This window comes from Agelaius phoeniceus, chromosome 33 (assembly GCF_051311805.1).
Source record: "Agelaius phoeniceus isolate bAgePho1 chromosome 33, bAgePho1.hap1, whole genome shotgun sequence".
Classification (NCBI taxonomy): Eukaryota; Metazoa; Chordata; class Aves; order Passeriformes; family Icteridae; genus Agelaius; species Agelaius phoeniceus.
In genome coordinates this window covers 583334-610081 of record NC_135297.1, presented here as the reverse complement: position 1 = coordinate 610081, position 26748 = coordinate 583334, and the positions used below count along the sequence as shown (strand labels likewise).

General features: G+C 56.4%; 1 protein-coding gene across 1 annotated transcript; it reads left to right on the top strand.

The window, feature by feature from the left end:
* Positions 1-914: 914 nt before the first annotated feature.
* Positions 915-26748, top strand: NPHS1 (NPHS1 adhesion molecule, nephrin). Its single transcript, XM_077192410.1, is given in 29 exon segments — positions 915-982; positions 1877-1980; positions 3765-3883; positions 5282-5450; positions 6733-6873; positions 7533-7641; positions 7643-7689; positions 8419-8543; positions 11023-11200; positions 12740-12828; positions 12830-12873; positions 13778-14045; positions 14478-14509; positions 14932-15068; positions 15981-16121; positions 18126-18172; positions 18175-18302; positions 20202-20326; positions 21333-21394; positions 21396-21499; positions 22503-22819; positions 24320-24431; positions 24913-25018; positions 25021-25078; positions 25537-25746; positions 25961-26024; positions 26115-26167; positions 26403-26528; positions 26714-26748. Coding segments are annotated over 28 exon segments (3165 nt in total). The 5' UTR covers positions 915-982; positions 1877-1961.

Below are 26748 nucleotides of genomic sequence, written 5' to 3'. Positions count from 1 at the left end.
TTTGGGGTGATTTTTGGGGTGATTTTGCTGATTTTTGGCGATTTTTGCTGATTTTGGGGTGATTTTGTGCTGATTTTGGGGTTATTTTAGCTGATTTTGGGTGATTTTTCCTGATTTTGGGGTGATTTGAGGTGATTTTTGCTGATTTTGGGCTGATTTGGGGCGATTTTTGGGGTGATTTTTGGCTGATTTTGGGGCGATTTTGGGGTGATTTTGGGCTGATTTTGGGGTGATTTTGGCTGTTTTTTGGCTGATTTTTGCTGATTTTTGCTGATTTTTGCTGATTTTGGGCTGAATTTTGCTGATTTTGGGGTGATTTTTGCTGATTTTGGGGTGATTTTGGGGTGATTTTGGGGTGAATTTTGCTGATTTTGGGGTTATTTTAGCTGATTTTTGGCGATTTTTGCTGATTTTGGGTGATTTTGGGGTGAATTTTGCTGATTTTGGGGTGATTTTGGGCTGATTTTTGGCTGATTTTGGGGCGATTTTGGGCTGATTTTGGGGTGATTTTGGGGTGAATTTTGCTGATTTTGGGGTGATTTTGGGCCATTTTTGGTGATTTTTGGTGATTTTTCCTGATTTTGGGGTGATTTTGGGGTGAATTTTGCTGATTTTGGGGTTATTTTAGCTGATTTTTGGCAATTTTTGCTGATTTTGGGGTGATTTTGGGGGCGATTTTTGGGGTGAATTTTGGTGCTTTTGGGGTTATTTTTGCTGATTTTTGCTGATTTTGGGGTTATTTTAGCTGATTTTGGGGTGAATTTTCCTGATTTTGGGTGATTTTTGCTGATTTTGGGGTGATTTTGGGCTGATTTTGGGGTGATTTTGGGCTGATTTTGGGGTGATTTTTGGGCTGATTTTTTGGTATTTTTGGTGATTTTTGGTGATTTTTGGCTGCAGGGGAGGAGCCCCTGCCCGACGTCTCCTCCCGGGTGTTCGAGGGGTCCCACCCCAAACTGAGCTCGAGCGAGGCCACGGCCAGGTCAGCACCAGTACGGACCAGTATAAACCAGTATAGACCAGTATGGACCAGTATAGACCAGTACAAACCAGTATAAACCCCAACAAACCAGTAGAAACCAGTAGGCACCAGTAGAAACCAACCTGGGGGAGCCCAAACCAGTCCCAGTCCCTCCCCAGTGCCCTCCCAGTATAAACCAGTAACATCCCAGTATAACCCAGTCCCCTCCCAGTTCCCTCCCAATGCCTTCCCAGTGCCCTCCCAGTCCATCCCAGTATAAACCAGTAACATCCCAGTCCCTCCCAGTATAACCCAGTCCCCTCCCAGTCCTTCCCAGTTTGATCCCAGTCCCATCCCAGTTTATCCCAGTCCCTCCCAAATCCCTCCAGTTTCCTCCCAGTACAAACCAGTAACATCTCAGTCCCTCCCTCTCCCTCCCAGTCCCTCCCAATTCAAACCAGTACGAACCAGTAACCCCCCCAAATCCCTCCCAGTCCCTCCCAGTCCCTCCCAGTCCATCCCAGTTTGATCCCAGTCCCTCCCAGTCCATCCCAGTTTGATCCCAGTCTGTCCCAGTCCATCCCAGTCCCTCCCAGTTTGATCCCAGTCCATCCCAGTTTGATCCCAGTCCCTCCCAGTCCCTCCCAGTTTGATCCCAGTCTGTCCCAGTCTGTCCCAGTCCCTCCCAGTCCCTCCCAGTCCATCCCAGTTTGATCCCAGTCCCTCCCAGTCCCTCCCAGTTTGATCCCAGTTTGTCCCAGTCCCTCCCAGTCCATCCCAGTTTGATCCCAGTCCCTCCCAGTCCCTCCAGTCCCTCCCAGTTTGATCCCAGTTCCCTCCCAGTCCCTCCCAGTCCCTCCCAGTCCATCCCAGTCCCTCCCAGTCCCTCCCAGTCCATCCCAGTTCCCGTTCCAGGCTCGTTCCCAGCCCGGCTCTCCAGGGGCTCCTCCTGCTCTGCTCGGCCTCGAACGCGGCCGGGGCGGCTCCGGGCACGGCCGGGATGCGCCTGCACCTGGCGGGTGAGTGGGGACATCCCATAATAACCCCCAAAAATATCCCAAAATATCCCAAACTGCGCCTGCACCTGGCGGGTGAGCGGGGACATCCCATAATAACCACCAAAAATAACCCAAAATATCCCAAATTCACCCCAAACTGCGGCTGCACCTGGCGGGTGAGTGACGGGCATCCCATAATAACCCCCAAAATATCCCCAAAAATCCCCAAATTCACCCCAAACTGCGGCTGCACCTGGCGGGTGAGTGGGGACATCCCATAATAACCACCAAAAATATCCCCAAAAATAACCCAAAAAAATCCCAAATTCACCCCAAACTGCGGCTGCACCTGGCGGGTGAGTGACGGGCATCCATAATAACCACCAAAATATCCCCAAAAATCCCCAAATTAACCCCAAAAATCCCCAAATTCACCCCAAACTGCGGCTGCACCTGGCTGGGGAGTGAGGACATCCCATAATATCCCCCAAAATATCCCCAAAAAATAACCCAAAAAAATCCCAAATTCACCCCAAACTGCGCCTGCACCTGGCGGGTGAGTGACGGGCATCCCATAATAACCACCAAAATATCCCCAAAATAACCCAAATTAACCCCAAACTGCGGCTGCACCTGGCGGGTGAGTGACGGACATCCCATAATAACCCCCAAAATATCCCAAAATAACCCAAATTCACCCCAAACTGCGGCTGCACCTGGCGGGTGAGTGACGGGCATCCCATAATAACCCCCAAAATATCCCCAAAATATCCCAAAATATCCCAAAAATCCCCAAATTCACCCCAAACTGCGGCTGCACCTGGCGGGTGAGCGGGGACATCCCATAATAACCCCCAAAATATCCCGAAAAAACCCAAAAATATCCCCAAAATAACCCAAAATAACCCAAAATATCCCAAAATATCCCAAAAAATCCCCCCCAAAATCCCCAAAATGTCCTAAAAGGTCCCAAAATTGCCCCAAATCTCCCCTAAAATCTCCCTGAAATGGCCCCAAAGCTGCTCCAGTCCCTCCCAGTATAAACCAGTCCCTCCCAGTTTGATCCCAGTCCCTCCAGTCCCTCCCAGTTCCCTCCCAGTTTATCCCAGTTTATCCCAGTCCCTCCCAGTCCCCTCCAGGCTCTCCCAGTATAAACCAGTCCCTCCCAGTTTGTCCCAGTCCCCTCCAATCCCCTCCCAGTCCCTCCCAGTATAAATCAATAACCTCCCAGTATATCCCAGTTTATCCCAGTCCCTCCAGTATAAACCAGTCCCTCCCAGTTCCCTCACATTTCATCCCAGTGCCCTCCCAGTTTGATCCCAGTTCCCTCCCAGTCCCTCCCAGTTTATCCAGTCCCTCCCAGTCCCTTCCCAGTCCCCTCCAATCTCTCCCAGTTTGATCCCAGTTCCCTCCCAGTTTGCTCCCAGTTTGATCCCAGTTTGTCCCAGTCCCTCCCAGTGACCCCCGCTGCCCTCCCAGTCCCTCCCAGTTTATCCCAGTCCCTCCCAGTTTGATCCCAGTTTATCCCAGTCCCTCCCAGTTTGATCCCAGTCCCTCCCAGTCCCTCCCAGTCCCTCCCAGTGACCCCTGCTGCCCTCCCAGTCCCTCCCAGTGACCCCCGCTGCCCTCCCAGTCCCTCCCAGTTTATCCCAGTCCCTCCCAGTCCCTCCCAGTCCCTCCCAGTCCCTCCCAGTTTATCCCAGTTTATCCCAGTCCCTCCCAGTGACCCCCGCTGCCCTCCCAGTCCCTCCCAGTTTATCCCAGTCCCTCCCAGTCCCTCCCAGTGACCCCCGCTGCCCTCCCAGTCCCTCCCAGTGCTCCCAGTATCGAGGGCCTGCCCGCACTGGTCCGGGCGGGGGAGGAGCTGCAGCTGCTCTGCGTGAGCCGGGGGGGGCGGCCCCCGCCCAGTCTGCACTGGGACAAGGTACTGGTTATACTGGTTATACTGGGAGGGACTGGGATCAAACTGGGAGGGGACTGGGAGGGACTGGGATCAAACTGGGAGGGACTGGGAGGGACTGGGAGGGACTGGGAGGGACTGGAGGGGACTGGGATGAAATGTGAGGGGATTGGGAGGGACTGGTTTATACTGGGAGGGACTGGGAGGGACTGGGATCAAACTGGGATATACTGGGAGGTTATTGATTTATACTGGGAGGGACTGGGAGGGGATTGGAGGGGACTGGGAGGGAACTGGGATCAAACTGGGAGAGACTGCGAGCCACTGGGAGGGGATTGGGGGGAACTGGGAGGGACTGGGAGGGACTGGGAGGGGAACGAGGGGAGGGTTACTGGGAGGGACTGGGAGAAACTGGGGGGACTGGGATCAAACTGGGAGCAACTGGGATGAAATGTGAGGGGATTGTGAGGGACTGGTTTATACTGGGAGGGACTGGGAGAGAACCGGGATCAAACTGGGAGGGAACTGGGATATACTGGGAGGTTATTGATTTATACTGGGAGGGACTGGGAGGGGATTGGGAGGGACTGGGATCAAACTGGGAGGGACTGGGAGCGACTGGGAGGGGAACGAGGGTTACTGGGAGGGACTGGGAGGGACTGGGATAAACTGGGAGAGACTGGGAGGGAACTGGATCAAACTGGGAGGGACTGGGAGGCACTGGATGAAACGTGAGGGGATTGTGAGGGACTGGTTTATACTGGGAGGGACTGGGATGGACTGGGATCAAACTGGGATATACTGGGAGGTTATTGATTTATACTGGGAAGGACTGGGAGGGACTGGGAGGGACTGGGAGGGAATTGGGAGTTACTGGGATAAACTGGGATTTGCTGGGATCAAACTGGGAGTTACTGGAGGGAAGTGGAGGGTCTGGGATGCACCAGAATCAAACTGGGATTAACTGGGAGGGCACTGGATCATACTGGGAGGCACTGGAGGGACTGGAAGGGACTGGAAGCAAACTGGGAGATACTGGGATCATATTGGGGTCATACTGGGAGTTACTGCGAGGTTACTGGGAGCTACTGGGAATCACTGGAATCAAACTGGGAGCTACTGGGAGGCACTGGGAGTTACTGGGAATAACTGGGATCATACTGGGAGGCACTGGGAGTTACTGGGATGGACTGGGAGGCACTGGGATCAAACTGGGATCATACTGGGAGCCACTGGATCAAACTGGGATCATACTGGGAGGCACTGGGAGTTACTGGGATGGACTGGGAGGGCACTGGGATCAAACTGGGATCATACTGGGAGTTACTGGGAATCATTGGGATCAAACTGGAAGGCCCTGGGAGCCATTTATGGGCGTGGCCTCGCTTTAACCCCGCCCCTTCTCTGACCCCGCCCCCTCAGGACGGGCTCCCCCTGGCGGGGGCGTGGTCAGAGGACGAAGGGGGCGTGGCCAGGACGCGGCTCGTGCTCCGCCCCGCCCCCGAGGACGATGGCGCCACCCTGCGGTGCCGCGCCGTGACGTCACTTCCGGGGGGCGGGGCCAGCTCCAGCGTCAAACTGCGAGTGGCGTGTGAGGAACTGGGAGGGGAACTGGGATAAACTGGGAGGGACTGGATAAACTGGGAGGGACTGGGATAAACTGGGAGGGACTGGAGGTGGACCTGGTCTATACTGGTCTATACTGGTTTATAGTGGTTTATACTGGTCTATACTGGTTTATACTGGTCCGTACTGGTTTATACCGGTCCGACCATACTGACCTATAGTAACCCATACCAGTCCATACTGGTTTATATTGGTCCATACTGGATTATAATAGTTTATAACAGTTTATATTGGTTTATACTGGTTTATACTGGTCTGTACCAGTCCATACCGCTCCATACTGGTTTATACTGGTCCGTACTGGTCCATACTGGTTTATACTGGTCCATATTGGATTATAATAGTTTATAACAGTTTATATTGGTTTATACTGGTTTATACTGGTCTGTACCAGTCCATACCGCTCCATACTGGTTTATACTGGTCTGTACTGGTCCATACTGGTTTATAGTAGTTTTTACTTGTTCTACTGGTTCTTACTGGTCCATACTGGTTCATAGTAGTTTATAATGGCTTATACTGGTCCATACTGGTTTATAATAATTTCTACTGGTTTATACCGGTCCCTACCAGTCCTTACTGGTCCATACTGGTTTGTACTGGCCCATACCGGTCCTCACTGGTCCATACTGCTTCATACTGGTTTATAATGGTTTATACTGGTCCATACTGGTCCTTACTGGTCCATACTGGTTTATAATAATTTATACTGGTCCTTACTGGTTTATAATAATTTATACTGGTCCATACTGGTCCATACTACTTCATACTGGTTTATAATGGTTTATACTGGCCCATACTGGTCCATACTAGTTTGTACTGGCCCATATTGGTCCATACCACTCCATACTGGTTTATAATGGTTTATACTGGTCCATACTGGTCCTTACTGGTCCATACTGGTTTGTACTGACCCATACTGGCCCATACCAGTCCTCACTGGTCCATACTGGTTTATAATGGTTTATACTGGTCCATACTGGTCCTTACTGGTCCATACTGGTTTGTACTGACCCATACTGGCCCATACCAGTCCTCACTGGTCCATACTGGTTTATAATGGTTTATACTGGTCCATACTGGTCCTTACTGGTCCATACTACTCCATAGTGATCCATACTGCTTTCATACTAGTTTATACTGGTTTATAATGGTTTATACTGGTCCATGCTGGTTTATAATGGTTTATACTGGTCCATACTGGTCCATACTGGTCCTTACTGGTCCCTACTGGTCTGTACTGGCAGACGGCCCCTCGGAGCTGACGGTGCTGGGCTCGGGGGCGGTGCCCGAGGGCGGGGAGGCGGAGCTGAGCTGCACCAGTGCTCCCAGTAACCCCCCAGTACGGCTGCGCTGGTGGCTGGGGGGGACCCGGCTGAGCCCCAGCAGCGAGGGACCCGCGCCAGTGAGGGACTGGGATGGACTGGGATGGACTGGGAGGGGATTGGGATTTACTGGGAGGGGATTGGGGGGCACTGGGATGGACTGGGATATACTGGGATTTACTGGGAGGGGATTGGGGGGCACTGGGATGGACTGGGATATACTGGGATATACTGGGAGGGGACTGGGAGGGACTGGAATGGACTGGGAGGGACTGGGAGGGGACTGGGTTATACTGGGAGGGAACTGGTTGGGACTGGGATATACTGGGAGGGGATTGGGGGAGACTGGGATATACTGGGAGGGACTGGGATGGAACTGGGTTATACTGGGATATACTGGGATGGGACTGGGAGGGGCTTGAGAGGAGATTGGGGGGACTGGGATATACTGGGATATACTGGGATATACTGGGAGGGGGACTGGGGGGGACTGGGATATACTTGGAGGGACTGGGATCGAACTGGGTTATACTGGGATATACTGGGATATACTGGGATGGAACTGGGTTATACTGGGATATACTGGGAGGGGATTGGGAGGGGACTGGGATATACTGGGATATACTGGGAGGAACTGGGAGGGAACTGGGAGGGAACTGGGAGGGAACTGGTTTATACTGGGACAAACTGGGAGCGACCAATGCGTGACCCCTGACCCCGAGTGACCCCGCGACCTCCCAATGACCCCCAGGGGGGCGGGGCCTATTCCAATCTGACGCTGCGGGGGCGGAGCCAGGACCACGGGGCCCCCCTGGTGTGCGAGGCCGAGACCCCCGGGGTGGGGGACCCGGAGCGTGACGGTGACGGTCAGCGTGAGCCGTGAGACCATACTGGGACATACTGGGACATACTGGGACATACTGGGAGGGACTGGGAGCGACTGGGAATGGGGCTGGTTATACTGGGATGTGCTGGGAATGGCGCTGGGAAGGGATTGGGATATACTGGGTTATACTGGGAGGGACTGGGAGGGACTGGAAGGGGAATGGGAGGGACTGGTTTATACTGGGAGGGACTGGAGGGACTGGGAGGGACTGGTTTATACTGGGAGGGGATCGCGAGTGACTGGGTTATACTGGGAGGGACTGGGAGGGACTGGGAGGGGGACTGGGATATACTGGGATGTTAATGGTTTATATTGGGAGGGACAGGGAGAGGGTTGGGAAGGAGTGGGAGGGGAATGGAATAAACTGGGAGGGACTGGGAGAGACTGGGATAAACTGGGATCAAACTGGGAGGGACTGGGAGGGACTGGGATGAAATGTGAGGGGATTGTGAGGGACTGGTTTATACTGGGAGGGACTGGGATGGACTTGGAGGGACTGGGAGGGAACTGGGATCAAACTGGCAGGGACTGGGACAAACTGGGAGTGACTGGGAGGTTACTGGTTTATACTGGGATGAACTGGGAGGGATTGGGGATGTGCCCCTTTAAAAGGGGGCGTGTCCTCTTTAAACGGGGCGTGTCCCTTTAAGAAAGGGGCCTGTCCCTATATCAGGGGCGTGTCCCTCTAAAAGGGGGCGTGTCCCTGTCTGGCCCCGCCCCAGACCCGCCCCAGGCTCTCTGGGTCGAGGCCCCGCCCCCCAACGCCACCTTCCGGGTGGGGGAGGGGCTGCGGCTGCTGTGCCACGCCCGGGGGGGGCACCCGGCCCCCAAACTCACCTGGAGCAAGGTGAGAACGGCCCCAAAAATGGCCCCAAAAATCCCAAAATGGCCCCAAATGTCCCCAAAAATGTTCCAAACCTTTCCTCGAAATATTCCCAGAATATCCCTGAAATATCCCCAAAATTTCCCTGAAATAGCTGAAAAATATCTGAAAAAATGGACGAAATAAACCCAAAAAATCCTAAATGTTCCCCAAAATATCCACAAAATATTTGCAAAAATTTCCTGGAAAAAATCTAAAAATATTTCCAAAAAATCCCACAATATTCCCCCTAAAAAAATCCAAAAATCTCCAAAAAAATCCCAAAATATTTCCAAAAAATCCCACAATTTTCCCCGAAAAAATCCCAAAAATCCCCAAAAAATCCCCCCCAAAAATCCCAAAATATTTTCAAAAAATCCCAAAATTTCCGCCTAAAAAATCCCCCAAAAAATCCCAAAATATTCCAAAAAATCCCACAATATTCCCCCAAAAATCTCCAAACAAATCCCAAAATATTTCCAAAAAATCCCACAATTTTCCCCGAAAAAATCCCCCACAAAAATCCCAAAATATCCAAAAAAAAATCCCACAATTTTCCCCCTAAAAATCCCAAAATATTCCAAAAAATCCCAAAATTTCCCCCTAAAAATCCCAAAAATCCCCCAAAAATCCCAAAATATTCAAAAAAATCCCAAAATTTCCCCTAAAAATCCAAAAATCCCCAAAAAATCCCACCAAAAATCCCAAAATATTAAAAAAATCCCACAATTTTCCCCCGAAAAAAATCCCCCAAAAAATCCCAAAATATTTTCAAAAAATCCCACAATTTTCCTCCTAAAAATCCCAAAAATCCCCCAAAAAATCCCAAAATATTTCCAAAAAATCCCACAATTTCCCCCCTAAAAATCCCAAAAATCCCCAAAAAATCCCACCAAAAAATCCCACAATTTTCCCCAAAAATCTCCCAAAAATCTCCAAAAATTTGCCTCCATAAATCCCCAAAATCTCCCCAAAAATTCCAAAAAATCCTAAAAATCTCCCCAAAATCTCAACCTGAAAATTCCAAAAGCGTCCTAAAAAATCTCCCAAAAAATCTGAAATATTCTCAAACAATTCCCCCAAAAAATCCTAAAATTCCCCCCAAAACCCCTCCCAGTTCCCTCCCAGTTCCCTCCCAGTTTATCCCAGTCCCTCCCAGTATAACCCAGTCCATCCCAGTCCCTCCCAGTTTATCCCAGTCCCTCCCAGTTTATCCCAGTATAACCCAATCCCCTCCCAATCCCCTCCCAGTGTGTAAACCAGTATAACACAATCCCCTTCCCAGTTGCTCCCAGTCCCCTCCCAGTTTATCCCAGTCCCCTCCCAGTTTATCCCAGTTTATCCCACTTCCTCCCAGTCCTCGTGCCCAGTCCCTCCCAGTATAAACCAGTGTAAACCAGTATAACCCAGTCCCTCACAGAGCCCTCCCAATCCCCCTCCCAGTTCTCTCCAGTCTCTCCCAGGTATAACCCAGTCCCCTCAGAGTCCCTCCCAAACCCCTCCAGTTCCCTCCCAGTTTATCCCAGTCCCTCCCAATCCCCTCCCAGTCCCTCCCAATCTCTCCCAATCCCCTCCCAGTTTATCCCAGTTTATCCCAGTCCCTCCGAATCCCCTCCCAGTTTATCCCAGTCTCTCCCAATCCCCTCCCAGTTTATCCCAGTTCCTCCCAGTCTCTCCCAGTTTATCCCAGTCTCTCCCAATCCCCTCCCAGTTTATCCCAGTTTACCCCAGTTTCTCCCAATCCCCTCCCAGTCCATCCCAGTCCCCTCCCAGTATAACCCAGTCCCCTAAGAGTCCCTCCCAGTTTATCCCAGTCCCTCCCAATCCCCTCCCAGTCCCTCCCAGTCTCACCCAGTTTATCCCCAGTCTCTCCCAATCCCCTCCCAGTCCATCCCGGTTCCTCCCAGTATAACCCAGTCCCCTAAGAGTCCCTCCCAGTTTATCCCAGTCTCTCCCAATCTCCTCGCAGTCCATCCCAGTCCCTCCCAGTTCCTCCCAGTCCCTCCAATCCCCTCGCTGTCCCTCCCAGTTTGATCCCAGTCCCTTCCAGTTTATCCCAGTCCCTCCCAATCCCCTCCCAGTTTATCCCAGTCTCTCCCAATCCCCTCCCAGTCCCTCCCAGTCTCTCCCAGTCCTTCCCAGTTTATCCCAGTCTCTCCCAATCAGTTTATCCTATTTATCCCAGTTTATCCCAGTCCCTCCCAATCCCTCCCAGTTTATCCCAGTCTTATCCCAGTCTCTCCGAATCCCCTCCCAGTTCCCTCTCAGTATATCCCAGTCACTCCCAGTTTTTCCCAGTCCCTCCCAGTTCCTCCCAATCCCCTCCCATTTTATCCCAGTCCCTCCCAATCTCCTCCCAGTCTCTCCCAGTTTATCCCAGTCTCTCCCAATCAGTTTATCCCAGTTTATCCCAATCCCCTCCCAGTCCATCCCAGTTTACCCAAGCTCCTCCCCCCCACCCCAGGACGGCCGCCCCCTTTCGGAAGCCCCGCCCCAGAGCCGCTCGGGTCACGTGACCTCGCGCGCGCTGCACGTGACCCTCGCGCCCGGCGACAACGGCGCCAACTTCCGGTGCGAGGCCGCGCCCGCCCGCCAGGGGGCGCCGCCCACCCGCAGCGCCCCCGTGCGGCTGAGAGTGATCTGTGAGAGTGGGCTGGGGATACTGGGAGCGACTGGGGGGACTGGGGGGGACTGGGGGGGACTGGGGGGGACTGGGGGGGACTGGGATAAACTGGGAGGGGCTGGGGGGGACTGGGAAGGGGATTGGGGGGACTGGGGGGACTGGGAGGGGATTGGGAGGGATTGGGAGAGACTGGGTTATACTGGGAGCGACTGGGGGGACTGGGAGCGACTGGGAGGGGATTGGGATAAACTGGGAGCGACTGGGGGGGGACTGGGGGGGACTGGGAGGGACTGGGTTATACTGGGATATACTGGGGTAGACTGGGAGAGACTGGGAGGGGATTGGGGGGGATTGGGAGAGACTGGGGGGGACTGGGATATGCTGGGTTATACTGGGAGGGACTAGGGGGGACTGGGAGGGACTGGAGGGACTGGAGGGACTGAGATAAACTGGGAGGGCCTGGGAGGGGATTGGGAGGGAACTGGGGGAAAACTGGGAGGGACTGGGAGGGGATTGGGAGCGACTGGGTTATACTGGGATATACTGGGAGAGACTGGGTGGGACTGGGAGGACTGGGAGGGACTGGGGGGGACTGGGAGGGGATTGGGATGGAACTGGGGGAAAACTGGAGGGGATTGGGAGAGACTGGGTTATACTGGGATATACTGGGAGAGACTGGGGGGGGACTGGGAGGGGATTGGGAGGGACTGGGAGGGGATTGGGAGGGACTGGGAGGGACTGGGAGGGACTGGGATAAACTGGGAGGGACTGGGAGGAGATTGGGAGGGCTCTGGGAGGGACTGGTTTATACTGGTTTACACTGGTTTATACTGGGAGGGACTGGGAGGGAATGGGGGGGATTGAGAGGGACTGGGAGGGACTGGGTTAGACTGGGATATACTGGGAGGGATTGGGGGGAACTGGAGGGAATTGGGAGAGACTGGGATATACTGGGAGGGACCAGGGGGGCATTGGGGGGGACTGGGAGGGACTGGGAAGGACTGGGTTATACTGGGAGGGAACTGGGAATGGATTTGGAGGGACTCTGAGGGGACTGGGATAGACTGGGAGGGACTGGGAGGGGGCTGGGTTATACTGGTTTACACTGGTATACACTGGTTTATACTGGGAGAGGACTGGGGAGGAAGTGGGATGGACTGGGAGGGGACTGGATGGACTGGGAGCGACTGGAGTGACTGGGAAGGGATTGTGTTATACTGGTTTACACTGGGAGGGAATTGGGAGGGGATTGGGTTATACTGGGTGTTACTGGGAAGGGACTGGGATAAACTGGGAGGGAACTGGGATCTACTGGGTTATACTGGGAGGAAACTTAGAGAGACAGGGAGCGAACTGGGTCATACTGGGAGAGACTGGTTTATACTGGGAGGGGACTGGGGGGATTGGGAGGGACTGGGAGGGGGACTGCAAGGGAACTGGTTTATACTGGGAGGGACTGGGAGTTACTGGGAGGGACTGGTAGGGGACTGGTTTGGATCCCCTCCCAGTCCCTCCCAGTCCCTCCCAGTCGCTCCCAGTCCATCCCAGTTTGTCCCAGTTCCAGCCCAGTCCGTCTCCATCTCGGTGTCCCCGCGGGAGCCCCGCCCTGGCCACGCCCTCTCGCTCACGTGCCGCGCTGGCCCCGCCCCACCCGGCCCCGGAGCTCACCTGGATCCGGCCCGGCCACGCCCCGTGAGCACCAGTACAAACCAGTATAGACCAGTATAGACCAGTATAGACCAGTCCCCTCCCAGTAACACCAGTGACCCCTGAGAGCCTCCCAGTAACCGCCCAGTAACACCAGTAACTCCCAGTATAAACCAGTATAGACCAGTATACACCAGTGACGTCCCAGTAACACCAGTAACTCCCAGTATAAACCAGTATAGACCAGTATACGCCAGTGACGTCCCAGTATAAACCAGCAACCTCCCAGTATAAACCAGTATAGACCAGTATACGCCAGTGACGTCCCAGTAACACCAGTAACCTCCCAGTATAAACCAGTAACCCCTGACACCCTTCCCAGTAACACCAGCGACTCCCCCAGTGCTCCCAGTCCCTCCCAGTACAAACCAGTAACCCCAAATCCTCTCTTTAACCCCTCCCAGTTTATCCCAGTCCCCCCCCCAATCTCCTCCCAGTCCCTCCCAGTATAAACCAGTAACTCCCAGTCCCTCCCAGTCCATTCCAGTAACTCCCAGTAACTCCAGTTCCACTCCCAGTATATCCCAGTCCCCCCTAATCCCCTCCCAGTCCCTCCCAGTCCAAACCAGTAACCCCCAGTTCCCCTCCCAGTCCCTCCCAGTCCAAACCAGTAACCCAGTTCCCTCCCAGTCCCTCCCAGTCCATCCCAGTAACTCCCAGTAACTCCAGTTCCACTCCCAGTCCCCTCCCAGTCCCCCCCAGTTCCCCTCCCAGTCCCTCCCAGTCCAAACCAGTAACTCCCAGTTCCCCTCCCAGTCCCTCCCAGTCCAAACCAGTAACCCCAGTCCCCTCCCAGTCCCTCCCAGTACAAACCAGTAACCCCAGTTCCCCTCCCAGTCCCTCCCAGTATAACCCAGTTCCCCTCCCAGTCCCTCCCAGTCCAAACCAGTAACTCCCAGTTCCCCGCAGGGATCCGGGGCTGCCCTCCCCCCCAGCCCCGCCCCCCACGGCGGGGTCACGGCGGGGTCACGGCTGCACCTGCAGGGGCGCTGGAGCTCCAGGATCAGCCAATCACGTGCCGGGCCTGGAGCGCGCGGCTGGGCGTGGCCGTTAGCTCCGCCCACATCCTGCGCCTGCGCCGTGAGAGCCCGGGAGGGACTGGGTTATACTGGGATAAACTGGGAGGGACTGGGTTATACTGGGAGGGACTGGGAGGGACTGGGCTATACTGGGATAAACTGGGAGGGACTGGGTTATACTGGGATAAACTGGGAGGGAACTGGTCTATACTGGGATAAAACTGGGAGGGACTGGGAGGGACTGGGTTATACTGGGATAAACTGGGAGGGAACTGGTCTATACTGGGATAAACTGGGAGGGACTGGGAGGGTCGTAAATGGTTACTGGTTTGTACTGGGATATACTGGGAGGGACTGGGAGGGACTGGTTTATACTGGGAGGCAACTGGGAGGAACTGGGAGGGTTGTAAAGGGTTACTGGTTTGTACTGGGATATACTGGGAGGAACTGGGAGGGACTGGGTTATACTGGGAGGCAACTGGGAGGGAACTGGGAGGGGCCGTAAAGGGTTACTGGTTTTGTACTGGGATATACTGGGAGGGACTGGTTTATACTGGGATAAACTGGGAGGAACTGGGAGGGAACTGGGAGGTGACTATGACGTACTGGTTTATACTGGGAGGGGCTGGGAAGGGTTACTGGTTCATACTGGGATATATTGGGAGGGACTAGGAGTTACTGGTTTATACTGGGAGGGACTGGGAGGAACTGGGAGGGGTTAAAGAGGGGATTTGGGGTTACTGGTTTATACTGGTTATACTGGGAGGGACTGGGATGGTTATAAAAGGTTACTGGTTTATACTGGGATAGACTGGGAGGACTGGGAGAGGACTGGGAGCTGACGGGTGCCATACTGGTTCATACTGGTGTGTACTGGTTCGGACTGGTTCATACTGGTTTATACTGGTTCGTACCGGTTCATACTGGTTCATACTGGTGTGTACTGGTTTGTACCGGTTTATACTGGTTCATTACTGGTCCATACTGGTCCATACTGGTCCATACTGGTTTTGTGCTGGTGCAGACGCGCCGCTGGTGAGCGCGGGCCCCTCCCCCGTGCTGGTTCCGGAAGGTTCCGAGGCCGTTCTGGGGCTGTCGGTGCGAGCCATCCCCCAGCCCAGGGGTGCACCTGGAGCGTCCGGGGGAGGGGCATCAACCCCGGTACTGGGATAGACTGGGATAAACTGGGATAAACTGGGAGGGACTGGGATGGACTGGGATAAACTGGGAGGGACTGGGAGGGACTGGGGGGAACTGGGGGGGACTGGGAGGGACTGGGGAGGGACTGGGAGGGATTGAGAGGGGACTGGGAGGGACTGGGATAAACTGGGAGGGACTGGGAGGGATTGGGAGGGGACTGGGAGGGACTGGGATAAACTGGGAGGGACTGGGAGGGGACTGGGATGGACTGGGAGGGATTGAGAGGGGACTGGGATGGACTGGGATAAACTGGGAGGGGATTGGGTGGGACTGGGACGTTACTGGGAGCACTGGGAGGGTTCCTGGATGTTACTGGGAGCACTGGGATGGCCCACGGGCGTTACTGGGAGGTTACTGGGAGCACTGGGAGGGTTCCCAGATGTTACTGGGAGCACTGGGAACGCCCCAGGCGCTCACGGTGGGGCGTGGCCTCTCCCTGAGCCACTCCCCGCCTTGTAACCCCGCCCCCTTTGTCAACCCCTCCCCTTTTTTTAAACCCCGCCCCCATTTGTTAACCCCTCCCCCTTTTAAACCACTCCCCCTTTTAAACCCCCCCTTCTTAACCCCGCCCCTTTTGTTAACCCCGCCTTCTTTGTTAACCCCGCCCCATTTGTTAACCCCTCCCCCTTATTAACCCCTCCCCTTTTGCTGACCCCTCCCTCTTTTATAACCCCGCCCCTTTCATAACCCCTCCCCCCTCAACCACGCCTCTTTTCTTAACCCCTCCTATTTTGTCAACCCCGCCCCGTTTCATAACCCCACCCCCTTTTTAAAACCTCTTCCCCTTTTTAAACCCCTCCCCTTTTAAAATACCTGCCCCGCGTGGCCCCGCCCCCTTTGTGGCTCCGCCCCCCTTTGTGGCCCCGCCCCCAGAGGGCTCCCCTCGCTTCCGGCTCTCGCCCGGGGGCGCTCTCGTCATCGCCAACGTCACGCGCGGCGACAGCGCCGCCTACCGGGTGTGGTGCGTCAATGCCGAGGGCGGGGCCGGAGCTGACGTCACCCTGCAGGTCCAGGGTACGGGACAGCCCCAAAAACAGCCCAAAACCAGCCCCGAATTCACCCGGAATGGACCCAAAATTATCCTAAAAGAATCCCCAAAAACAGCCCCGAATTCACCCGGAATGGACCCAAAATTATCCTAAAAGAACCCCCAAAATCACCCCGAATTTCACCCGGAATGGACCCAAAATTATCCTGAAAGAACCCCCAAAAACAGCCCCGAATTCACCCGGAATGGACCCAAAATCACCCCAAAATTCGCCCCCGAATTCACCCGGAATGGACCCCAAAATTATCCTAAAAGAACCCCCAAAAACACCCCCGAATTCACACGGAATGGACCCAAAATTATCCTAAAAGAACCCCCCAAAATCAGCCCCGAATTTACCCGGAATGGACCCAAAATTCACACGGAATGGACCCAAAATTATCCTAAAAGAACCCCCAAAAACACCCCCAAATTCACCCGGAATGGACCCAAAATTACCCCAAAAGTATCCCCAAAACCACCCCCGAATTCACCCGGAATGGACCCAAAATTCACTGGGAATGAACCCAAAGTTCCTGTAGAAATACCCCCGAAATAACCCCCAAATTCACGTGGAATTACCCCAAAATTATCCCTGAAATTCACCCGGAATGGACCCAAAACCAGCCCCAAATTCGCCCAGAACAGACCCAAAATTCACCGGGAATTACCCCAAAATTATCTCAAAATTATTCCTGAAATTCACCCGGAATGGACCCAAAATTCACGGGGAATTACCCCAAAATTATCTCAGAATTATCCCTGAAATTCACCTGGAATGGACCCCAAAATCACCCCCAAATTCACCCAAAAACACCTCCAAATTCCCCCAAATCCCCCCCAAATTCCCCCCAATTCCCCCTGGGGACCCCCAAATCCCCCCAAAACCCCCCCAATTCCCCCTGGGGACCCCCCAAATCCACCCCAAATCCCCCCGGACCCCCCCAAATTGCCCGCAAATCCCCCCAGGACTCCCCCAAATCCCCCCCAATTCACCCTGGGACCCCCAAATCCCCCCCAAAACTCCCCCAAATCCCCCCCTAATCCTCCTCAACCCCCCCCCAATTCCTCTGGGACTCCTAAATCCCCCCTAAATCCCCCCTAATCCCCCCAAAACTCCCCCAAATCCCCCCAATTCCCCCTGGGACCCCTAAATTCCCCCCAAAAACTCCTCCCAAATCCCCCCAAATCCCCTCAGATCCCCCCCAAAACTTCCCCAATTCCCCCAAATCCCCCCTAATTCCCCCAAACCCCCCCGGACCCCCCAAATTGCCCCCAAATCTCTCCCAAATCCCTTCAGGACCTCCCCAATTCCCCCTGGGACCCCAAATCTCCCCGAAACTCCCCCAAATCCCCCCTAATCCCCCCAAATCCTCCCCAACCCCCCCCAATTCCCCCTGGGACCCCCAAAATGCCCCCCGAAATCCCCCCCAATTCCCCCCGGGACCCCCCGGACCCCCCAAATTGCCCCCAAATTGCCCCCCAAATCCCCCCCAAAACTCCCCCAATTCCCCCTGGGACCCCTAAATCACCCCCAAATTCCCCCAAAACTCCCCCAAATCCCCCCTAATCCCCCAAAACTCCCCCAAATCCCCCCCAGTTCCCCCTGGGACCCCCAAATTTCCCCCAAATCCACCCCAAATCACGACGGGACCTCCAAATCCCCCCCCCAGTTCACCCTGGGACCCCTAAATTCCCCCCCAAATCCCCTCAGATCCCCCCCCAAAACTCCCCAAATTCCCCCCCCAAATCCCCCCAAAACTCCCCCAAATCCCTTCAGGGACCCCCCCAACCCCTCCCAATTCCCCCTGGGACCCCCAAATCCCCCCCCAATTACCCGCCGGGACCCCCAAATCTCCCCCAAAGCTCCCCCAAATCCCCCCAAATTTCCCCCCAAACCTCCCCCAAATCCCCTCAGATCCCCCCGGGACCCCCAAATCCCCCCCAAATCCCCCGGGACCCCCCCTGACCCCCCCGTTTCGCCCCCCCAGTGCCCCCCAGCATCGTCCGCGCCCCCGACCCGGTGGTGGTGGACGAGGGGGGGAGGGGCGGCTGCTGTGCGAGGCCCAGGGGAGCCCCCTCCCCCCAGGGAGCGTCCGGTGGGCGCGGCTGGTGAGGGGCAAAGGGGCTTAGGGGGATTTGGGGGGGATTTGGGGGGTCCCAGGGGGATTTGGGGGATTGGGGGGGATTGGGGGGGATTGGGGGGGATTTGGGGGGATTTGGGGGGATTTGGGGTCCCAGGGGGAATTGGGGGGGATTTCAGGGGATTTGGGGGGGATTTGGGGGGACTGGGGGGATTTGGGGGCTCCTGAGGGGATATGGGAGGGATTTGGGGCTCCTGAGGGGAATTGGGGGGGATTTGGGGGCTCCTGAGAGGATATGGGAGGGATTTGGGGGGTCCTGAGGGGATTTGGGGAGGATTTGGGGGGTCCTGGGGAGATTTGGGGAGGATTTGGGGGGTCCTGGGGGGTCTTGAGAGGATATGGGAGGGATTTGGGGGGATTTAGGGGGGGATTTGGGGAGGATCTGGGGGGGATTTGGGGGTCCCGAGGGGATATGGGGGGGATTTGGGGGCTCCTGAGGGGATTTGGGAGGTCCAGGGGGGATTGGGGAGGATTTGGGCGGGTTTGGGGGGTCCTGAGAGGATATGGAGGGATTTTGGGGGTTCGGGGGGGATATGGGGAGGATTTGGGGGAATTTAGGGGGTCCTGGGGCGATTTGGGGAGGATCTGGGGGGGATTTGGGAGGATTTGGGGGGTCCGAGGGGATATGGGGAGGATTTGGGGGTCCTGAGGGGATATGGGGGGGATTTGGGGGGGTCCGGGTGGGATATGGGGAGGATTTTGGGGGATTTGGGGGGGTTTAGGGGAGATTTTGGGGAGATTTGGGCAAGTTTGGGGGGATTTGATGGGCCCTGGGGGATTTGGGGGGGTCCTGAGGGGATTTGGGGGATCCTGAGGGATTTTGGGAGCGTTTGGGGGGGATTTTGGGGGGGATTTTGGGGGTCCCAGGGAGGAAATGAGGGGAATTTGGGGGGATTTGGGGGGTCCAGGGGGGGATTTGGGGAAGATTTGGGGAGATTTGGGGGAGTTTTGGAGGTTTTTTGGGGGATTTTTTTGGGGGTTATTTTTGGGCTATTTTTGGTGCCATTTCTGTGCCATTTTTGGGTTTTTTTGAGATTATTTCGGTGCCATTTTTGGGTTATATTTGGGCTATTTTGGGGCTATTCCAGGGCTACTTTTGATCTATTTTGGTCCATTTCAGGGCTACTTTGGGGCTATTTTTTGGTGCCATTTTGGGGCTATTTTGGGTTATTTTGGTGCCATTTTTGGGTTATTTTTACGTTGTTTCTGTGCTGGTTTTGGGCTATTTTTTGGGCTTATTTTTGGTCCTATTTTTGGGTTATTTCTGGGCTATTTTAGGTCTATTTTGGGTTATATTCAGGATCATTTTTGGGATATTTCGGGGCTGTTTTCGGAATATTTTTGATTATTTCAGGGTGCTTTTTTTGGCTATTTTTGGGGCTATTTTCGGGGCTATTTTCGGAATATTTTTGATTATTTCAGGGTGCTTTTTTTGGCTATTTTTGGGGTTATTTTGGGGCTATTTTTAGGGCTATTTCAGTGCCGGTTTTAGACTATTTTGGATCAATTTCAGTGTCATTTTTGGGTTATTTTTGGGCTATTTTTGGTCTATTTTGGGGCTATTTTGGTGCTTATTTTTTGCTATTTTCAGGCAATTTTGTGACAACTTTTGGGCTATTTTTTGGCCAATTTCTGGCCTATTTCGGGGCTATTCTGGTGCTTTTATTTTTGCTATTTTCAGGCTATTTTGTGACAATTTTGGGGCTATTTTTTGGCCTATTTTGGTTCTGTTTCAGTGCAGCTTTTGGGCTATTTTGGGTCAATTTCGGCGCCGTTATTTTAGTTATTTTGGGTGTATTTTGTGCCATTTTTCGGCCGTTTTGCTTCGATTCCAGCTCCATTTCCCGCCCCTTTTCCCTCTCTGTGCCCCCCCAGGGCGACTCGGGGTCCCCCCTGGATCTCCCGCGGGGCTGGAGCCGCTGCCGGGGGTCCCGGGGGGGCCCTCAGGGTCTCGGGGGCGCGGAGGGACCTGGGGGGTCCCTACGAGTGCAGGGTGGACTCGGGGGTGCCGCCCCCCGCCCGCGCCATCGTCCGGCTGCTCGTCAGATGTGAGCCCGGGGGCGGGGCTAAACTGGCGGGGGGCGGGGCTAAACCGGGCTGGGGGAGGAGCCAAAGGGGTTGGGTTAATGGGGGAGGGGTTACATGTGGAGTGGGAGGGGTTAAATGAGGAATGGGAGGGGTTAAATGTGCACTCGGGGTGCCGCCCCCCGCCCGCGCCATCGTCCGGCTGCTCGTCAGATGTGAGCCCGGGGCGGGGCTAAACTGCCGGGGGCGGGGCTAAATGGGGTGGGGTTAATGGGGGAGGGGTTAAACAAGGAGTGGGAGGGGTTAAATGAGGAATGGGAGGGGGTTAAATGCGGAGTGGGAGGGGTTAAATGTGCACTCGGGGGTGCCGCCCCCCACCCGTGCCATCGTCAGATGTGAGACCGGGGGGGCGGGGCTAAATCGGGCCTGGGGGCGGGGCTAAATGGGGGTGGGGTCAATGGGGGAGGGGTTAAACAAGGAGTGGGAGGGGTTAAATGAGGAGTGGGAGGGGTTAAATGAGGAGTGGGAGGGGTTAAATGTGCACTTGGGGGTGCCGGTCTCCACCCGCGCCATCGCCAGATGGGAGACCGGGGGGCGGGGCTAAATCGGGCCGGGGGCGGGGCTAAATGGGGTGGGGTTTATGGGGGAGGGGTTAAACGGGGAGTGGGAGGGGTTAAACAAGGAGTGGGAGGGGTTAAAAGGGAGTGGGAGGGGTTAAAAGCAAACTCAGGGGTTCTGCCCCCTGCCTGCGCCGTCGGCAGATGTGAGAGGAGGGTGGGGCTAAACCGGGCTGGGGGCGGGGCTAAAAGGGCTGGGGAGGGGCTAAAGGGAGTGGAGTTAATGGGGGGAGGGGTTAAAAGGAGCCAATAAGGGTTAAATGAGTGGGGGAGGAGCTAAATGGGGCGTGGTTAAGTGGAGAAAGGGAGGAGCTAAAAAGGGTAGGAGAAAGGGGAGGAGCCAAATGTGGGCAGGGTCACAATCAGCAAATAGGAGCCACCCTCCTCCTGACCCCGCCCCCTTCTTTTTCAGACGGTCCCGAGATGGAGGCGGAGCCAGAGGAGGGGCCGGGGGCGGGGCCGGGGGTGGTTGCTGGTGCCCGAGGGGGCGGAGTCAGCGACGCTGCGGTGCCGGGCCCAGGGAGTGCCGGGGGTGGAGCTAAACTGGGAGAGCAGTGGGCGGAGCCTGAGAATTGGGGAGCCCGGGTGAGGAACTGGGTTATACTGGGAGGGACTGGGAGGAGATTTGGGGTTACTGGTTTATACTGGTTCTGGTTTTTGTTACTGGTTTAAGGTTAGGGTCACTGGGACAAACTGGGAGGACTGGGACGGACTGGGAGGGGATTGGGAGGGAACTGGGAGGGGATTGGGAGGGAACTGGGAGGGACTGGGAGGGGATTTGGTGTTACTGGTTTATACTGGTTCTGGGTTTCTCGTTACTGGTTTAGGGTTAGGGGTTACTGGGAGGCCACTGGGAGGAACTGGGACAAACTGGGAGGGACTGGGATGAACTGGGAGGGACTGGGAATATCCCCCCAAAATCGCCCCAGAACTTCTCCAGGACTTCCAGTCCCTCCCAGTATAAACCAGTAACCCCAAACCCCCTTTTTTACCCATTCCAGTCCCCCCCAATCCCCTCCCAGTTCCTCCCAGTCCCTCCCAGTTCCCTCCCAGTGCTCTTCCAGTCCCTCCCACTAACCCCAAACCCCAAACCAGTAGAAACCAGTAACCCCAAATCCCATTTTAACCCCTCCCAGTCCCATCCCAGTCCCTCCCAGTTCCCTCCCAGTCCCTCCCAATGCCTCTCAATCCCCTCCCAGTCCCTCCCAGTCCCTCCCAGTTCCCTCCCAATCCCCTCCCAGTCCCTCCCAGTCCCATCCCAGTCCCTCCCAGTTCCCTCCCAGTCCCATCCCAGTCCCTCCCAGTCCCATCCCAGTCCCTCCCAGTCCCTCCCAGTCCCATCCAGTCCCTCCCAATCCCCTCCCAGTTCCCTCCCCAGTCCCTCCAATGCCTCTCAATCCCCTCCCAGTCCCATCCAGTCCCTCCCAGTCCCATCCCAGTCCCATCCCAGTCCCTCCCAGTCCCTCCCAATCCCCTCCCAGTCCCTCCCAGTCTGTCCCAGTCCCTCCCAGTTTATCCCAATCCCCTCCCAGTCCCTCCCAGTGCCCCCCACTGACCCCAGTCTCCCCCATACTGGTCCCAGTTCGCCCTTCCAGGAGCTCCAGTGGCGGGAGGGGCCCTGGACCAGCTCCGTGCTCAGCGTCACCAACGTCACCGGGGCCCGGGCGCGCCTGCGCCGCCGCTTCCTCCAGTCCCACCAGTCCTCCCAGTCCTCCCAGTCCCACCAGTACCCCCCGGCCCCGCTACCGCTACCAGAACGTGCCCCGGCGCCGCCAGACTGGGAGCACTGGGAGCACTGGGAGCACTGGGAGGGGGCCAACGGCACCTTGGGCGTCTTCGACTGCGTGGCCACCAACGAGAGGGGAACGGCCAGGAGGAGGCTGAGGCTGCAGCTGGGGGGTGGGCATGGACTGGGAGGGACTGGGAGGGACTGGGAGGGACTGGAGAGACTGGGAGGGGAGTGGGATAAACTGGGATGGGATTGGAGGGGATTGGAGGGGACTGGGATAAACTGGGATGGACTGGGAGGGGGATTGGGAGGGACTGGGATGGGATTGGAGGGGACTGGGATAAACTGGGATGAACTGGGAGGGACTGGGAGGGACTGGGAGGGACTGGGAGGTTACTGGTTTATGCTGGGAAGGGATTGGAAGGGACTGGGATAAACTGGGGGGCAACTGGGAAGGACTGGGATGGGCTGAGAGGGGATTGGGAGGGACTGGGAGGGAGTGGGAGGGGAGTGGATAAACTGGGAGGGACTGGGAAGGGCTGGGAGGGGTTTGGGGGAGAGTTGAAGGGATTGGCAGGGACTGGGCAGTTACTGGTTTATATTGGGAAGGGACTGGGAGGGACTGGGGATAAACTGGGGGGCAACTGGGAAGGACTGGGATGGGCTGAGAGGGGATTGGGAGGGACTGGGAGGGAGTGGGAGGGGAGTGGGATAAACTGGGAGGGACTGGAAGGGCTGGGAGGGGTTTGGAGTAGATTGGAAGGGATTGGCAGGGACTGGAGGTTACTGGTTTATACTGGAAGTGACTGGGAGGGACTGGGATAAACTGGGGGGCAACTGAGAAGGACTGGGATGGACTGGGAGGGGATTGGGAGGAACTGGGATAAACTGGGAGGGACTGGGAGGGGTTAAAAGGGGATTTGGGTTACTGGTTTGGGGTTTGGGCTTACTGGAGAGGCTTGAAGAGCACTGGGGTGTTACTGGGAGCACTGGGAAGGCCCTTAGCGGTTTACTGGGAGGGGATTGGGAGGGGTAAAAAGGGGATTTTGGTGTTACTGGTTTATACTGGGAAGTGGTTGGGAGGCGGGTAAAAGGGGATTCAGTGTTGCTGGTTTATACTGGTTTGGGGTTGGGTGGCACAGAGATGTTACTGGGAACACTGGGAGAGGATTGGGAGGGACTGGGAAGGGATAAAAGGGGCCTGGGATTTACTGGTTTATACTGGGAAGCACTGGGAGGGGAATTGTGGGTACTGGGGTCATTCTGGGATCACTGCAATCATACTGGGATCAAACTGGGATCGTACTGGGAGTTTACTGGGGGCACTGGGATCACACTGGACTCATACTGGGAGCCCTGGGCCCATACTGGGAGGTTGCTGGAGCACTGGGGTCGCACTGGGAGGTTACTGGGAGTTACTGGGAGCACTGGGATCGCACTGGGAGTTACTGGGAGGTTACTGGGAGGTTACTGGAGCACTGGGATCGCACTGGGAGGTTACTGGGAGCACTGGAGGTTACTGGGAGCACTGGGATCACACTGGACTCATACTGGGAGCACTGGGATCGCACTGGGAGGTTACTGGGAGCACTGGGATCGCACTGGGAGGTTATTGGGAGGTTACTGGGAGTTACTGGTCTCACACCAGCTCCTTTCCCCGCCTCCCCCAGACCGTCCGGACCCGCCCCGGGCCCTGCGGCTCTCGGGGCTCTCGGGGACCTCCCTGAGCCTGGCCTGGGATCCCGGCTGGGATGGGGGCCTGGCCCAGCACTTCCTGCTCCGGTAGGGGGCGCCCTGACCCTCCCCGAGCCACTTCCGGTTCTCTGACGTCACTCCGTTCCACCCAGACCGACTTCCGGTCATTTCGAGCGGTCCTTGGGTCACTTCCGGGCTTTCCAGTCCAACTTCCGGTTCTGTAGCTTAACTTCCGGTCTGCCCCTACCAACTTCCGGTCGCTTCTTTTGTTCCCTGTGTTACTTTCGATTCCCCACAAGGAACTTCCGGTTCCGGTGTGTCACTTCCGGTCCGCCCATACTGACTTCCGGCCCCTTATTTCCGGCTCTTTGTTGCTTCCGGTCTCACGACCCCAGCTTCTGGAAATCTGGCATCACTTCCGGTCCCGCCCACCCAAATTTAACTTCTTTTAATGGTTCCCATCTTGGCCCCGCCCCCTTTTCTTCTTGTCACGGGGTTTCCCGGCCCCTCCACGCTCCGACTTCCGGCCACGCCCTTTCCTCAGTTTCTCTCCACCCCTCCCCCACAGCGCAGACGGGCCGGACGCTCCTCCCCCACCCGCCCATCTCGTCACTTCCGGTTTCTCCCTCACGCTGGGCGGGCTCCGCCCGGACACGCCCTATGACGTCACCGTGCACGCGCGCGCAACGCCCGCGGGGACAGCGCCCCCGTGCGGCTGAGAGCCGTCACTTCCGGTAGGGAAATGGCGCCGAAAAACCCAAAATTAAGGCTCGGGGGGAGGGGGCGGGGCCTGGAGGAGACCACAGAAGAGGAGTGGAGCAAAAATGGCCGCCGGAAGTTGTATGAGGGGACTTCCGGTTCTAACCCGGGGAAGTGGCTGAGCCCGAGTTGGGGTGGGCTTGCCCGGGGTCGGGAATTTTGGAAAGGGGATGATGCTGGGGCGGAACCGGAAATGGATGTGGAGAAAAGAGGAAGTTGGTGGAAAACCGGAAGCCGCTTCTTTGGGTGGTAAAAATTGAGGGGAAAATGAAAACCGGAACCGGAAACTGCAGCAGCACCGGAAGTGAGGGGGAAGCAGCCGTGAGGAATGACTGAAATGAGTGGGCGTGACTACAATGGGAACCGGAAGTGAACCGGAAGTGTCAGAAATCTGACCGGAAGTGCATATTTTTCACTTTCTTTTTGCTTTCAGCGCTTCCGGAGGCCCCGCCCCCTGTGTGGGAGGCACCGGAAGCGCCCCCTGGCGGCGGGGAGGACCCGGCCGTGCCCGTCCTGCAGGGGCGGCGCTTCGGAGCCATGGCCGGGACCCTGCTGGCCGTGCTGGGGGCGGGGCTTGGCTGCTGCTACTTCCGGTGGGGGCGGGGGCCGGCACCGCCAAGCAGGCACAGAGGGGGAGGAGACGGTGAGGGGGAAGGGGCGGGGCGGGGCAAATTGAGGGTGGGGGAGGGGCTTATTCAGGAGTGGAGGAGGAGTGGGTTTGACGGGTGGGGGAGGGGCGGTTTTAAGGTTGGGGGGAAGGGGCGATTTCTGGGTCTGTTTGGGGTGGGGAGGGGCGGTTTCAGGGGTGGTGGGAGGGGCCAATTGTGACCCCGCCCCTCCCATCCCCCCACCCCCAGCCCAGCTCCGAAGGCTCCCGGGGCCCCCCCAGCTCTGGCTCCGCCCCCTGGGACCCCCAGAAAGGTGAGTGGGGGGAGGGGCAAGGGGAGGGGGGGGAGGGGCCCCGTGCCCATCCCCCACCCCTCACCTGCCGCCCCTTCCCCCCCCCTTTAGGGGCGTGGCCTCACCTGTACGAGGAGGTGGAGCCGTGGGGGGGCTACGAGGAGGTGGAGGGGGGAGGGGATTGAGGGGTGGGGGAGGGGCTGAGGGAGGGGTTTAGGGGTGGGGGAGGGGCCTCAGAGGGGATTTAGAGGGTGGGGGAGGGGCCTGAGGTGGGGGAGGGGCAGAGGAAGCATCCGGGGTGTGGGGGAGGGGCCACGGGAGCTGTTTTGGGGTGGGGGAGGAGCAAAGAGCCGCTCTGGCCCCGCCCCCTTTATTCCCCTCCCCCCACCTCCCCCCCAGGTGCCCCCGGAGCCGCTCGTGACCCCCCAGGGGGAGCTGGTCTGAGGGGGCGGGGCCTCAGTGGGGCCACGCCCACAAATAAACCACACCCACAAATAAACCACGCCCTGTTCCCAGTTCAAACCAGTGCAATGTGCTTCCTTCCCAGTTCTAACCAGTCTGGCCAGTTCTTTCCCAGTTTAAACCGGTTCTTTCCCAGTTTAAACCAGTCCAGCCCAGTTCGTTCCCAGTTCAAACCAGTTCAACCCAGTTCAACCCAGTTCAAATCACTTGCTCCCAGTTTAAACCAGTCCTCTCTGGTTCTCCCCCAGTTCAAACCAGTCTGGCCCAGTTGCTCCCAGTTTAA